Source organism: Marmota monax, unplaced genomic scaffold (assembly GCF_021218885.2).
Source record: "Marmota monax isolate L192 unplaced genomic scaffold, Marmota_monax_Labrador192_F-V1.1 WCK01_AAM20220418_F8-fsc00245, whole genome shotgun sequence".
In the NCBI taxonomy this organism is placed as follows: Eukaryota; Metazoa; Chordata; class Mammalia; order Rodentia; family Sciuridae; genus Marmota; species Marmota monax.
In genome coordinates, this window is record NW_026693895.1 from 1144974 (window position 1) to 1157197 (window position 12224).

Sequence of the window (12224 nt, forward strand, 5' to 3'; positions counted from 1 at the left end):
ATCTGTGGTGTGTCTGACCTGGGGTCTCAGCGTGCACAACTTTCTCCTGGGCTGCACACACTTGGCTTGGAATGAGCATGAACCAGGTGTCTTTGCCAGCGGCTGTCTCTTGAAGTCTGTTCATTCTTCTCAGTTGTGGTGAATTTTAAAGCAAATTCTGTATAATATGTCAGGATTATATACCATTGGTTGCAATCACATTTTCTGTGATAAAATTTCTTCAAATTAATAGTGTTTAGCACTATTAATTTTGGAATATATAAGATTCTTATTATGGTTTTTAGCTATTCGTTACTATTTAAAATGTTTTCCCTTAACTATTCTCACATTTTTATAAGTTTGGCACAAACGATGAAGACCCTGAGGCTAAGAAAAAACACAGTGAAATTTTCCTTATATAGGCACTTTACAAATACTCTCATATTTGCTGTGTTGGGTAAGTGATTGACTTTTTCTCATTATGATAAAGCATTTCAATATTTCATGTTCTGTCCTCCAAAAGTGACTTTTTAATGTGTGTTTCAGCTTCCATAGTGTTTATGGTGTGGACAACCAAGACATTTAGAATTGCAAAATGCCAATCAGTAAGTAAATCTTCCTAGTTAAATTGCCATTGATTTTAGTTATACTATTTTGTGGAATTTTGAAGAATTTAGTTTGTTTACAAATAAAGGTAATTTTGATGGAAAATTTCCTTTTACTTTGAATGATATTGTATAGAATTACCAAGATTTTACCTCTTTTAAATGAATCTGAAAAAGGAATTTCCCCTAAATCTCCTTTTTCTATCATCTAAACTTCTTATATATTTTCAAAAAGAATTTCCTTCCTGTAGTTTAAAATAATAGGAAAGGACTATAGCCGTAACTCAGTGGTAGTGTTTGCCTGGGTTCATCCAAGCACAAAAAGTAATAAATAAATAAAAAGACAGGAAAATTTTTTCTCCTTGCATGCATACCATGAAGTTGGGTGGACTTTTGTCTTTTTTTTTTTTTGGTGCTTGGGATTGAATCCAGAGACCTTCGCATGCTAAGCCCACACTCTGCACTGAGTTACACAGCAGCCCAGGTCTGTGTCATGGTGGGCTGGAGTCCTTAAGCCGGGCGTGTGTCTGTGATGGTGTTTTCAATGTGAGCCTTCAGGAGCTGCTCCCGATGAGTGTTTTAGTTGGAAGAAAATGCCTTTCTCAGGCTTGCAATGTGAAAGACCCTCTTTTAGGGGTCTCTTGAGAGTTGGAGCTAGTCCCTAGTTCTGCATAAATAATCACAAAGTGCCCCCTCAAGTCCTGAGCTGCTGCTGGCTTAAGGACAATGTAATGAAATAAGAGGTAACTTTTTTCTTTCTTCCCTCATCTTAATATTTTATACTCAAAGTTCTAAGTGTATTTTTAGGATCTTTTGTTTTCTAAATCTTTCTGTTCACCCTAAAATTTCATGGAAAGGCATGAAAGAGAAAGTAGCCCTTTATAAACACTTCAAACAATATAGGTTGCTTAAAAAATAGGCACTTGTTTATTTGGAAGACTTACTTGTTGGAGAGATGCCATTAGTCCTCGTCATGGTGCACTGTTTGGATGGGAAATCTGTATGTTTATCAGAAAATTAACTTCTCCTGTTTGACGTGTTCTTCTTGTAGGACTGGATGGAACTCTGGGTGGATGAGGCCTTTTGGAGCTTCCTGTTCTCACTTATCCTTATTGTAATAATGTTTTTGTGGAGACCATCGGCAAATAATCAGAGGTACCTAGCATACGTAGTTGAAGTTGGCAGGCATTTGTTGACCCCTCCTAGAGTCAAAAACACTTTGAGAAACTGGGGAAGTAGTCTTTGCTTTAAGCAGTATATAGTCAAGTGGGGCGACAAACATAAAAAATGGGAGACAGTGAAATAAGAGGTGTGTAAACCAGTCCAGAGGGGAGAGGGACGAGGACGATACCAGGAAGAGGCATGCTGCTCCTTTAGGAAAGGAGCAGACGGTGGAGGATTGAGCTGGGGAAGAATGTGCATCTTCTGGGTGGGGGAAGGCGAATCAGGCAGTTTGGTCAGAATTGAGGTTGAGTGTCTCCTCTCTCTTTTTTCTGTTTTCACATGGTACTGGGCTTGAACTCAGGCCCTCATGTGTGCTAGGCAAGTGCTCTATCACTGAGCTACAGCCCAGATGAAAGGTTGAGTATCTCTTATCCAACACGCTTGGGACAGGAATGTTTCAGATTTTGGATTTTTTCAGTTATTAAGCATTTGCATAGATTTTACCAGTTGAACTTCCCTAACCTGATTATCTGAAATCCAAAATCTGAAACTTTCTGGAGCACTGACATGATGTTCAGAACATTTTTAGATCTTTGGATTTTGGGTGCTCCACCTGTGCTTGTAAGGGAGTAAAGCTGGAAAGGAAGGGTGGGACCAGAGTGGTGCAGGCTTCAGTGCCACGTTCAGAAACTCATGCCTTGGGCTGCAGTGACGGGAAGCCCACTTCCTGCCTCACCTCTCAGCCTAAGGAAACAACTATTTTATTCCTTGTCTGTCCTTCAAGGAAAAAAGGAAAAAGTATGTGTGTTGCTCTCCCCCTTTTAAAAATGGCAGTCATACACACATGGCTCTGTTTCACACCTTTTTGTGTAAGACGTGTCTTTCCATGTTGTCATTTGTAGGTCCAGTACTTTTTAAAAACTTTTTGTTACTAGGGATTGAACCCAGAGGTGCTTTACTACTGAGCCACATCCCTAGCCTTTTTTACTTTTTGATACAGGGTCTCACTAAGTTGCTTAGGCTCTCACCGAGTTGCTGAGGCTGGCCTTGAACTTGTGATCCTCCTGCCTCAGCCTCCCAAGCCACTGGGACTGCAGGCATGCGCCATCATAGCTTACCACATTATTTTTTAAAGGCTCTATGGCATTCCACAGTATGCATACAGCAGTTTATATAAGCAGTTCTCGTTATTAGACATTTTGTCTTTAGACTCTTGCTGTTATCAAGAGCAAGAATGCTGTTGGACATCTGTCTGGGTAAACTCTTGTTAGTGGAATGAATGGCAGGTGGAACTGTGATAGCTAGTACCAGAAGGTCTTGGGGAAAGGAGGCTTTGATTAACCCCCATCAGCAGGATGTTTGCGTCCACGAAAGTGTGACTCCACCAGGGGTTTTATTTTCCCCAGTCAGACTTTCTCTTCATTAGGGGACAAGCTGGAAAGCTGCGGGCAGGAAGGAGAACCTCTCGGGGAGACAGAAGTACTGCAGGGCATAACCTGCTTGAGCACATAGATTGTATAGATTGTGGAATTGCTTTCCAGAAAGATTTTATCCACTTCTACTTTCACCAGCATAGCTTCACGGTGATTCTTGCTGACTCGAGAATAAAATAATAAAATTTACATTTTTTATTAAAGAACCTTTCAAGATGTAGGGTTTTTTTTAAATTAATTTACTTTTTTTATACTTTTATTTATTTGTTTGTTTGTTTATTTATTTATTTATTTTTATGTGGTGCTGAGGATTGAACCCAGGGCCTCCCACATACTAGGCGAATGTTCTACCGCTGAGCCACAACCCCAGTCCCAAGATGTAGGTTTTTATATATAATGACTACTTTAGATATAAACTAAAAATTGAACAGGTTTAAGCACACTAGTGACACTATCCTTCTTCTTTATACAGATATGCATTCATGCCCTTAATAGATGATTCTGATGATGAAGTTGAAGAATTCATGGTAACGTCTGAAAATTTAAGTGAGTGTTATGTTTTCTCTTTAAGTGACGGTTGAACTTGCTGTAGCAGGTCAGATCCTTCCCTGATGTGATACATAGCCACATGCATCATTTTAAATTCTCCTGTAAATATTTGTAAACATTATCTAAAGGAACCCTTTCTTATGATAGGCGCTCATAAAAAGAAAAGTCAGCGATTAAATTTGGGGATTGCCAAATGTAGTTGGAGCCTTTATTCCTTATTTGCACTTAAAGCATTACAGTGGGCACATGGTTCTCACATTGTGTTCCCGACGTGTGGTGCTTAGTCTGGAGAGGTGCTGGTCTTACAGGGTGGCTGGGTTTCTGTGCCTTATCTCTTCTTGCTCTTTTAAAAGCATGCACACCTGTCGTTTCCCAGTTATGTCCACAGCATGTCTAATATGGTTCCAGTACCATGTCCATTCTCTCTGTTGGTCTCCGCATCACATTTTGCACTCTGGTTTGTCTGCCATGTGCTCTAATGAAGCCCTCAATAAGGCAGCATCAGGGTGTAATTCAGATATTGAGAGTGACTCTACCTGTTCTGTCTTGCTTTCCTCCTGCTTTGATTTCTCTTATTAGTAACATTCTTTCTCATAATTTATTTTGATTCTTGCCTCATTGTCTAAAATTCTTTGAAAATGCCTGGTCAGCAAACATCATAGCATGACCAGCATGCCTCCAGTGCCCCTTCCTTTACCTTTTCTCATCTTCCTCTCACCAGCAACCCACTCTTTCATGGTTTTTTTTGACCCTCCTGTTAAGAAAGTTCAGAAACCTGAAAAGCTAATTCACCATTAAATTATTATTATTAGAATTAATTAAATTATTAGTATTAGAATTCCATGCACTGAAGTTCCAGCTTCCGGAATGATGGGGTGAACTGTAGCGACACACCTTTGTGTTGATGTCTGACCAGTATCGACTCAGTGGACACTGGCAACATGGAGCACTGGAAAGCACTGGAGAGCAACCAAACCCAGAGCAGAACCCGGGCAGTGGCCCTCTTCAGAGTCCCCGTTGACAGAACCTGTCCTGACACCTGGCCTCTGGGGACGTTGCCCTGCCCACGAAGGGGGAGTGGAGAGTGGAGAGTGGGGTTGTGCAATGCCTGAAGACCGCAGGGGGAACTCTGTGAAGGGGAGAGCACATGTCTTTCAAGCCTCCACTGATGCTGAACTGGGCCTGTGCTGAGCAGGACTCCAGGATGCCAGAGAGGGAGGCCATTTGCCTGAGGAGCAGAGCAGAGATGTGGGGGTTGCCCACTGTGGCTTTCGAAAAGTGAGTCTCAGCAAGTGAAAGGGCTTAGATGAACACCTTGGGCTTTCCTCGAAACCCCTGAACAAACCATGCTCTGGGATCTTCGGTATTCACCTAAAACTAAAGCAGAGCTGGAGAAAACCACCCTACTGAAATCTAGCGAGGTCACCACAGGTCAGTGATCCATGGGAAGTTCAGGAGAGAGGGAACCTGGGAGAAAGGCATAGGAACGAGAGGAGAAGCGAGAACCAGAGCACTACAACTGAAGATCGAATGTCTGACGTCACTCGCTGGGTTAGATTAACAGGAGATGCGCAGGTTGGACGCACAGAAGGGAAGGGTGAACATTTGGAGACAGATCAAAAAACATAAACTGAAAATTAGAGAGAAAGGCTAGAAACAAAGTGAATGTGACCTGAGTGACCCATGGCCTTATTGAACATTCTGCACGTGCGTAACTGAGCTCCAGAGGAAGAGGGGATGGGGAATAAAAATATTTGCAAAAACACAGAAATGATTAATAACACTAACCCTGGATCGGCAAAGCTCTAATGAGAGGCACAGAGGCAGTGTTCAGAGACCTTAGAGGCAGACTACTGAAAACCAATACAGAGCTTTCAAAAGAAGCCATTGGAAGAAGGTACTTTACACCCAGATACTAGTGACAGCAGACTGGAATTCTTAAAAAGACAGTGGAATGACATTTTTAAAGTAGTTTTAAAAAATTGCCAACCCAGAATTCTGTATCGACAAAAATATTTTTCAAACATGAGAGTGAAAAAGGGTATTTTCTAGTAAATTAAAGCTCTAAGAATTGGTCATCAGCAGAGCTGGCCTAAGAAAAATGCTAAGGGAAATTCCTTAGATTGAAGAGAAGTAGTATCAATTTAAAAACTAGCTATAAGAGAAACAGAAGGAAAAGTCAATTGATCTTTTGAAGCAAAAATAGTAAAGGTACATTGTGAGGTTTGTAAGATACGCGGAAGTAAAATATATGAATGTCACATGAAGGACAGGCTAGGTGTAAATGAAATCCACAATATGTTACAGTTTCTATGTGCAGAGTAGATTGCGATAAGTATGAAACATTTTGGAATCTTTGGAGCATCCAGTTAAAAAGCAGCCAACAGAAGGGATAGAACAGAATATTAAAACAACCCAAAAGAAAATAGGAAGGAAAAGAAAGAAGGGACCAACATAAAACAAATTACAGTGTAGTTGATATAAATCTGTTTTAATAATTACATTAAATGCAGGTGGACTGAATATTCAAGTTCAGAGATTGTTAAACTGTTCTTTAAAAAAAACAAAGTGAAATCAGGTTATGGGATATCTGTAGGAGATGCTTTAAAAATAACACCTGGTTGTGAAAAGTATATAAAGTGAAAAAAGGTGTACAACGAAAACACTAAGCATAGGAGAGTCAGAGTGGGTTCTGATGAAGTACACCTCAAGGCAGAACCACCAGGATTTTAAAAAGCATCTTTTCAGCCAGGCACAGTAGTGAACCCCTGTAATCCCAGTGACTCAGGAGGCTAAAGCAGGAGTGTTGCAATTTTGATGCCATCATCAGCAACTTAGTGAGGCCCTGTCTCAAAATAAAAAAAATACTGGGGATGTAATTTAGCACCCCTGGGTTCAGTCCCCAGTACCTAAACAAATAAAAGTTTAAAAGCATAATTTCTAAATGGTAAAATGTTGAATTTACCAAGAAGCCATAATAATCAAATTTTATTTCACATATTTTAAAGTTACATAGACAAATTTGGTCATAATTATCTATTTGAACATTCCTTTTTCAGTCACTAATAATGCAAGTGGACATATCAGTTATGAGTTGAACAAAGCCTTAATTGACCTGTTCAAGTCCACATTGAAAAAGATAGACTATATATATGGGTTTGAAAAGTCTTTTCAATATTCCCAGAAGGGCTGGTGGTTTAACTCAGCAGTAGAGCACTTGCCTATCATGTATAACGGCCTGGGTGCAGTCCCCAGCACAGCAAAAGCCGAAAATTCAAAGATTGCATTCCTGCGGAGAGGGAACTGTAACCATGATGGAATTAAACTAAGCACTATTGATAGTAGATATCTAAAAAGAATCCAACATTTGGAAGTTGGTAGCACGCTCCTGAGTAACAGGTAGAAGAAATCACAAGTGCTAATCTAAAATGTTTTCTATTAAATGATAAAAATAGCATATCAAACTTTGTGGGACTAGCAAGTCCCCAGAGAACGGATGGCTTCAGTGGCTGGCAGTTTTTTACTAAGAAAGGAAGCATGTAAGACTAGTGACTTGTATGTCTAAGAACTAAAAAAGTAAAAAAGAAGGGCAGATCAACCTAGAGTAGTTAATGAAAAGGAAGGGAATTTGAAGGTTAAGCGCCTATATCATGAAATGGAAAGCAGGGAGAACAGAGGAAATCAACAGAGCCCTCCAAAGGGGCTTAGTAGAAACCGCATTTACTGCCATCTATTGTCAATGAGAGAGAGGACAATAAATACCAGTGTAGGGAGAGACTTCCAGTGTTGGGAGCAGTATTTGGGGTACACAGGTAATGTCACCACCAGCTCTGTGGTAGTCAGTGGGCACCTTGAATGGAGTAGACAAAGTCCTTGAAAAAGAACACACAACAAAACTACCCTAATCTTAGTTCTAAACTTATGCCACCAATTCTGAGTAGCCCTTTATCAAAGAAATTTGGTTTATAATTTAAAATCTTCCTAAAGAGTACTAGATCCCTGGTGAATCTTTCAAATATTTCATTGAGGAAGAAATATTTCAATCCTATACAAACTCTAGGATGTAGAGGAGATGAGAAACTTTCCAATTTGTTTTATAAAGCCAGCACAACTAAGATGCCAAAATCTTTAAAAATATTAACGAATAAAATCTAGCAAAGTATGGAAAGGCAATCATCATCAAGGGATCTTATCCCAGGGTTGTTAGCCTGTTTTAACATTTTGGAAATCACTTAGTGTAATTCATCATATTAAAAGAACGAAGAGGCCAAGTACAGTGTCGCTCACCTGTAATCCCAGCTCCTGAGGAGACTAGGCAGGAGGATCGCCAAGTTCAAGGCCAGCCTTGGCCACTTAGTGAGGCCCTGTTTCAAAAAAGTGATAAAAGTAGCCAAGGAGTAGCTCAGTGGTAAAATGCCTCTGGGTTCAATCCCCAGCACCAAAAAAGAAAGAAAAGTATCTCATTAGATGCAGATTTTATAAAAACTAACTCAACAAATTAATTTTGAAATGGCATGAAAAGACATATACAGTAGCCATACTCCCAGGCTGGCGAGCACAAGGGTGCTGGAGAGCAGGAAAGGCAGGGGTGCGGGGGCAGTGTTGAGACTCCTTGTTTGTACACTTAGAAAACCCTGCAGCGTCTGTACAGGTAGAGGAGAATCAGTAAGTGACGACACAAAATCTCACCAGTTGTTTTTCTGTATACTGACTGAAAGCAGGAAAGTTAAATCTTCAAAAGTTAATGCTTCAAAAATAAAATATTTAGGAACAAGTTTATTGAAAAAAATGCAAAGAATCTCTGCACTGAAGACCACAAAATAATGCAGAAAGAAATTTTAGGATAAAGAAATACAGAGATCTAACACATCTATGAATTGGAACTTTTGATATTAAACTGTCAGTACACCAAACTGATAAGTAGATTCAGGGCAATCTGAGTCATAATTCTAGCTGACAAAAAAATAGACACAAAGGTTAAGCTGAGGGCTGGGGCTGGGGCTCAGTGCAGAGCGCTTGCCTAGCATGTGTGAGGCACTGGGTTCCATCCCAGCACCACGTAAAAATAAACAAAGGCATTTGTCCATTTACAACTACAAAAATTAAAAAGGGTTAAGCTGATTTTAAAATGCATATGGAAAAGCAAAAGACCTGAAGGAGCTTAAACCTTCTTGAGTCATGATGTGGATACACCTTGAAAACTCATTAAGTGAAAGAGACCAGTGACAGAAATGAGCCCACCCACGGGTCAGTTGACTGGCCCAGGCATTGGGGCTTTTATAAGGAGAGGCAGTCTTTTCCACAGAAAGTGCTGGAACAACTGTTGGAACATATGGAGAAGTTACCTGGATGGCTTGCACACATCTAACCATAATTAGTTCAAGGTGGATCACAAACCTAAGAGTGAATCCTTAAATTATAAATCTTCCAGATAAAAACAGATGCTGTCTTCATGACCTTGGATGTGGTAATTTCTTAGTACACAAAAGACAGTAACCATAAAATTTTTAAAAATCAATAAAATAAGCTTCATTGAAATTAAAATTTTATGCTCATCAGTAGAAACTTAAGAAAATGAAAAGACTACCTATAGTGTGTGGGATAAAATATTCTCAATAGATGTACCTGACAGGACTTACATCTATGAGGTAAGAATTCCTGCAAATCAGTCAAAGAAACCCCACGTTGTAAACAGGGACAGGAGACTTGAATGGACATTTCACCAGAGAAGACAGCAGTAGCGTTAAGGTACAGGTACTCCATGTCCTTGTCACCAGGGAAACACAGCTCATGCTGTAATACGATGGCACCACACCTCCCTTAGAGGGCTGAAAATACAAGGCCCGCAGCAGCTGGGTGTCTCCTGCACCACTAAAAGGAAGGGAAGGCGGGAAGAGCGCTCCAGAAGCAGCCCCACAGTTTCTTAAAAGCCCAAACTTAGAGCTGTCAGGCAGTCCAGCCATTCCACTCCAAGAGGAAATGAACCAGGTGTCCACAGAAGGACAGGACTGTTTACAGCCACTTGAGTATTCCTCATCATTCAAAGCTGGAAATAACAGACCTCTATCAACAGGTGAATGGATGAAGATACCGGGCTGGGGATGTGGCTCAAGCGGTAATGCGTTCGCCTGGCATGCGTGGGGCGCTGGGTTCGATCCTCAGCACCACATAAAAATAAAATAAAGATGTTGTGTCCACTGAAAACTAAAAAATAAATATTAAAAAATTCTCTCTCTCTCTCTCTCTCTTAAAAAAAAAGAAATTCAGTACTATCCAGTAACAGAAGAAATTCAATACTATCCAGTAACATTCTATACAGGAGTGAATCTAAGAACTTTACACTGCACAAAAATACCCAAATCTAAAAGAGCATAGATGGTAGTTCTGTATATGACATTATAGGAGAGGCAAAAGGAGCCACGTGATCTTCTCAGAACAGGATTGCTAGGATTGATTGGAAAGGAACATAAAGAACCTTTTGTGATGTATTCAATGTCTTGATTGGGATGGTAGTTACATAAGGGTATGTGTTTGTCAAACCTCTTTAGTCTGTACACTTAAAATTTGTGTATTGTTATATAAGTGTACCTCAATTTTTAGGGATTTGCATATTGTACCTCTTAAAGAAATGCTGGAATTTACAGTGCCCCATGGAAACATTTTTTAGATTCTAGAACTTCATCTAATTTCATTATATCATCTTACACTGTTTTTTTATTAATATATTTTTTAGTCGTCGATGGACTTTTTTTTTTTTTAACCGAGGTACTGAGAATCGAACCTAGTACCTTACACATGCTAGGCAAGTGCTCTACCACTGAGCTACAACGCCCCCATTTTACACTGTAGATCTCACAGTAATGTACCAGTTGCCCTAGATTATGGAGAAGCAATATTTGTAAATTACTGTAATAACAAATGTGAATTCTTACTGGGCATAAGTAAGTATTTGTGTGTCAGGTACTTTTTATGTGCTAAGTTGTGTAATGCTCCCAGAACTCTATGAGAGAGAGAGACATTGTAATCCTCATTTTAGAGTTGGAAACACCAAGTCATCGATTTACCCAAGGTTACATAAGAAGCGCCAGATTATAAGTGAGACAGTTTAGTTCAAGATCCAAGCTCTTGACCTTTGCCACACTGAAACTGCTGACATAAAGAAGAATCTAGGTCATATATGAACAAAATGTTTTTCTTCCTCATCTTATTTCTACCATAAGCATGTTCCAACAACTTATTTATCAGCAAAGTAAAAATACCCAAATGTGTGTTTTATTCTTGAACATGATGCTGCAGATTCTACAGACGTCCAAGTCCAGAAACTGAAGTGAATTGACAGGAAATAACGCGAGCGTGTGCGCGTTGCACTCTAAAGCTAGGTTTCAGACTAGCAACTTGTACCTGGTTGTTCTGTTGAACAGTTGTCAAAAAAACCCAGCCTGGAGGACACCGTGAAGTGAAATCCGCCAGGGCAGAGGTCACACAACGAGGCCTCACTCACAGGAGAAAGCTAGAAAGGCTGGTCCTGCAGGGGTGGAGAGTGGGCTGAGGTTGCTGGAGGGGAGGGGAGGTTGTGGACGGCTGGTTAACAGGTGCAAACTACAGGCAGGTGGAGGGAGTTCCGGAGGGACTGCAGTTGGCCACAGTCACTGCGTGTTTCACAGTGGCTAGAAGAGAGGACACCAGTGTGTCCAGCAAAGAAATAGTGACTGTCTGAGAGCATAGATGTACTTGTCACTCTGGCCGATCACAACAAATTATACACGTGTATTGAAATGTCCCTGCCATCCATAAATATACATTATATCAATTATTGAAAACTATTAACTTTTTCCATACCTCTTTCCTATATCTTCAAATGGCATAGTAAAGCTAGCACTCTGCTCAGAGTTTCCACTGTTAACTTTCCTTTAGGGGAAAAAATCCTTTTTCTTAATGGGTTATTAAATGTGAAGTAATAAAGGAAAATATTATTTTATAATTTACATATATGTATAATGTTTCTCTTCACAGCTGAAGGAATAAAATTAAGAGCCTCAAAAACTGTTTCCAATGGAGCAGCTAAACCTGCTACTTCTGATAATTTTGTGAGTATAGTATATATTTAATAGAATCTCAGTCTTTAATGCTTCAGAATCTGGGAGTGTTCTATTCATTGATTCTCAGAACAGTTTCAGCCATGGTTTTTGATGTAACTGTTACCATATGGCAATACTAGTTCAGGCCCATAACTATGATACTTGTCAAAAGTGCTGTCCTGGGGCCAGCAGCAATGAGCATCACCTGGAGCTTTTAGAAATTCAGAGTCTCAGGCCTGCCCCAGACCTGCAATGCTGAATCTGCTTTCTAACAAGATTCCATGACTGATTTTGTGCATTAAAGATTGAGAAGTAGGGGCTGGAGATGTGGCTCAGTCAGCAGCGTGCTTGCCTGGCATGCGCGGGGTGGTGGGTTCGATCCTCAGCACCACATAAAAATAAAAATAAAGATGTTG

At 40.1% G+C, this 12224-nt stretch overlaps 1 protein-coding gene across 3 annotated transcripts in view; it reads left to right on the forward strand.

The window, feature by feature from the left end:
- Positions 1 to 12224, forward strand: part of Tmem87b (transmembrane protein 87B) — a 53162-nt gene that overhangs the window by 27986 nt on the left and 12952 nt on the right. For 2 of the 3 annotated variants that reach the window (XM_058585161.1, XM_058585162.1), the window contains exons 12-16: positions 327 to 436; positions 526 to 584; positions 1636 to 1739; positions 3654 to 3727; positions 11744 to 11817. In XM_058585161.1, the coding sequence (XP_058441144.1) occupies positions 327 to 436; positions 526 to 584; positions 1636 to 1739; positions 3654 to 3727; positions 11744 to 11817 (421 nt within the window). The remainder of the gene's footprint in view (positions 1 to 326; positions 437 to 525; positions 585 to 1635; positions 1740 to 3653; positions 3728 to 11743; positions 11818 to 12224) is intronic. The other variant, XM_046462818.2, reaches the window with a different exon arrangement.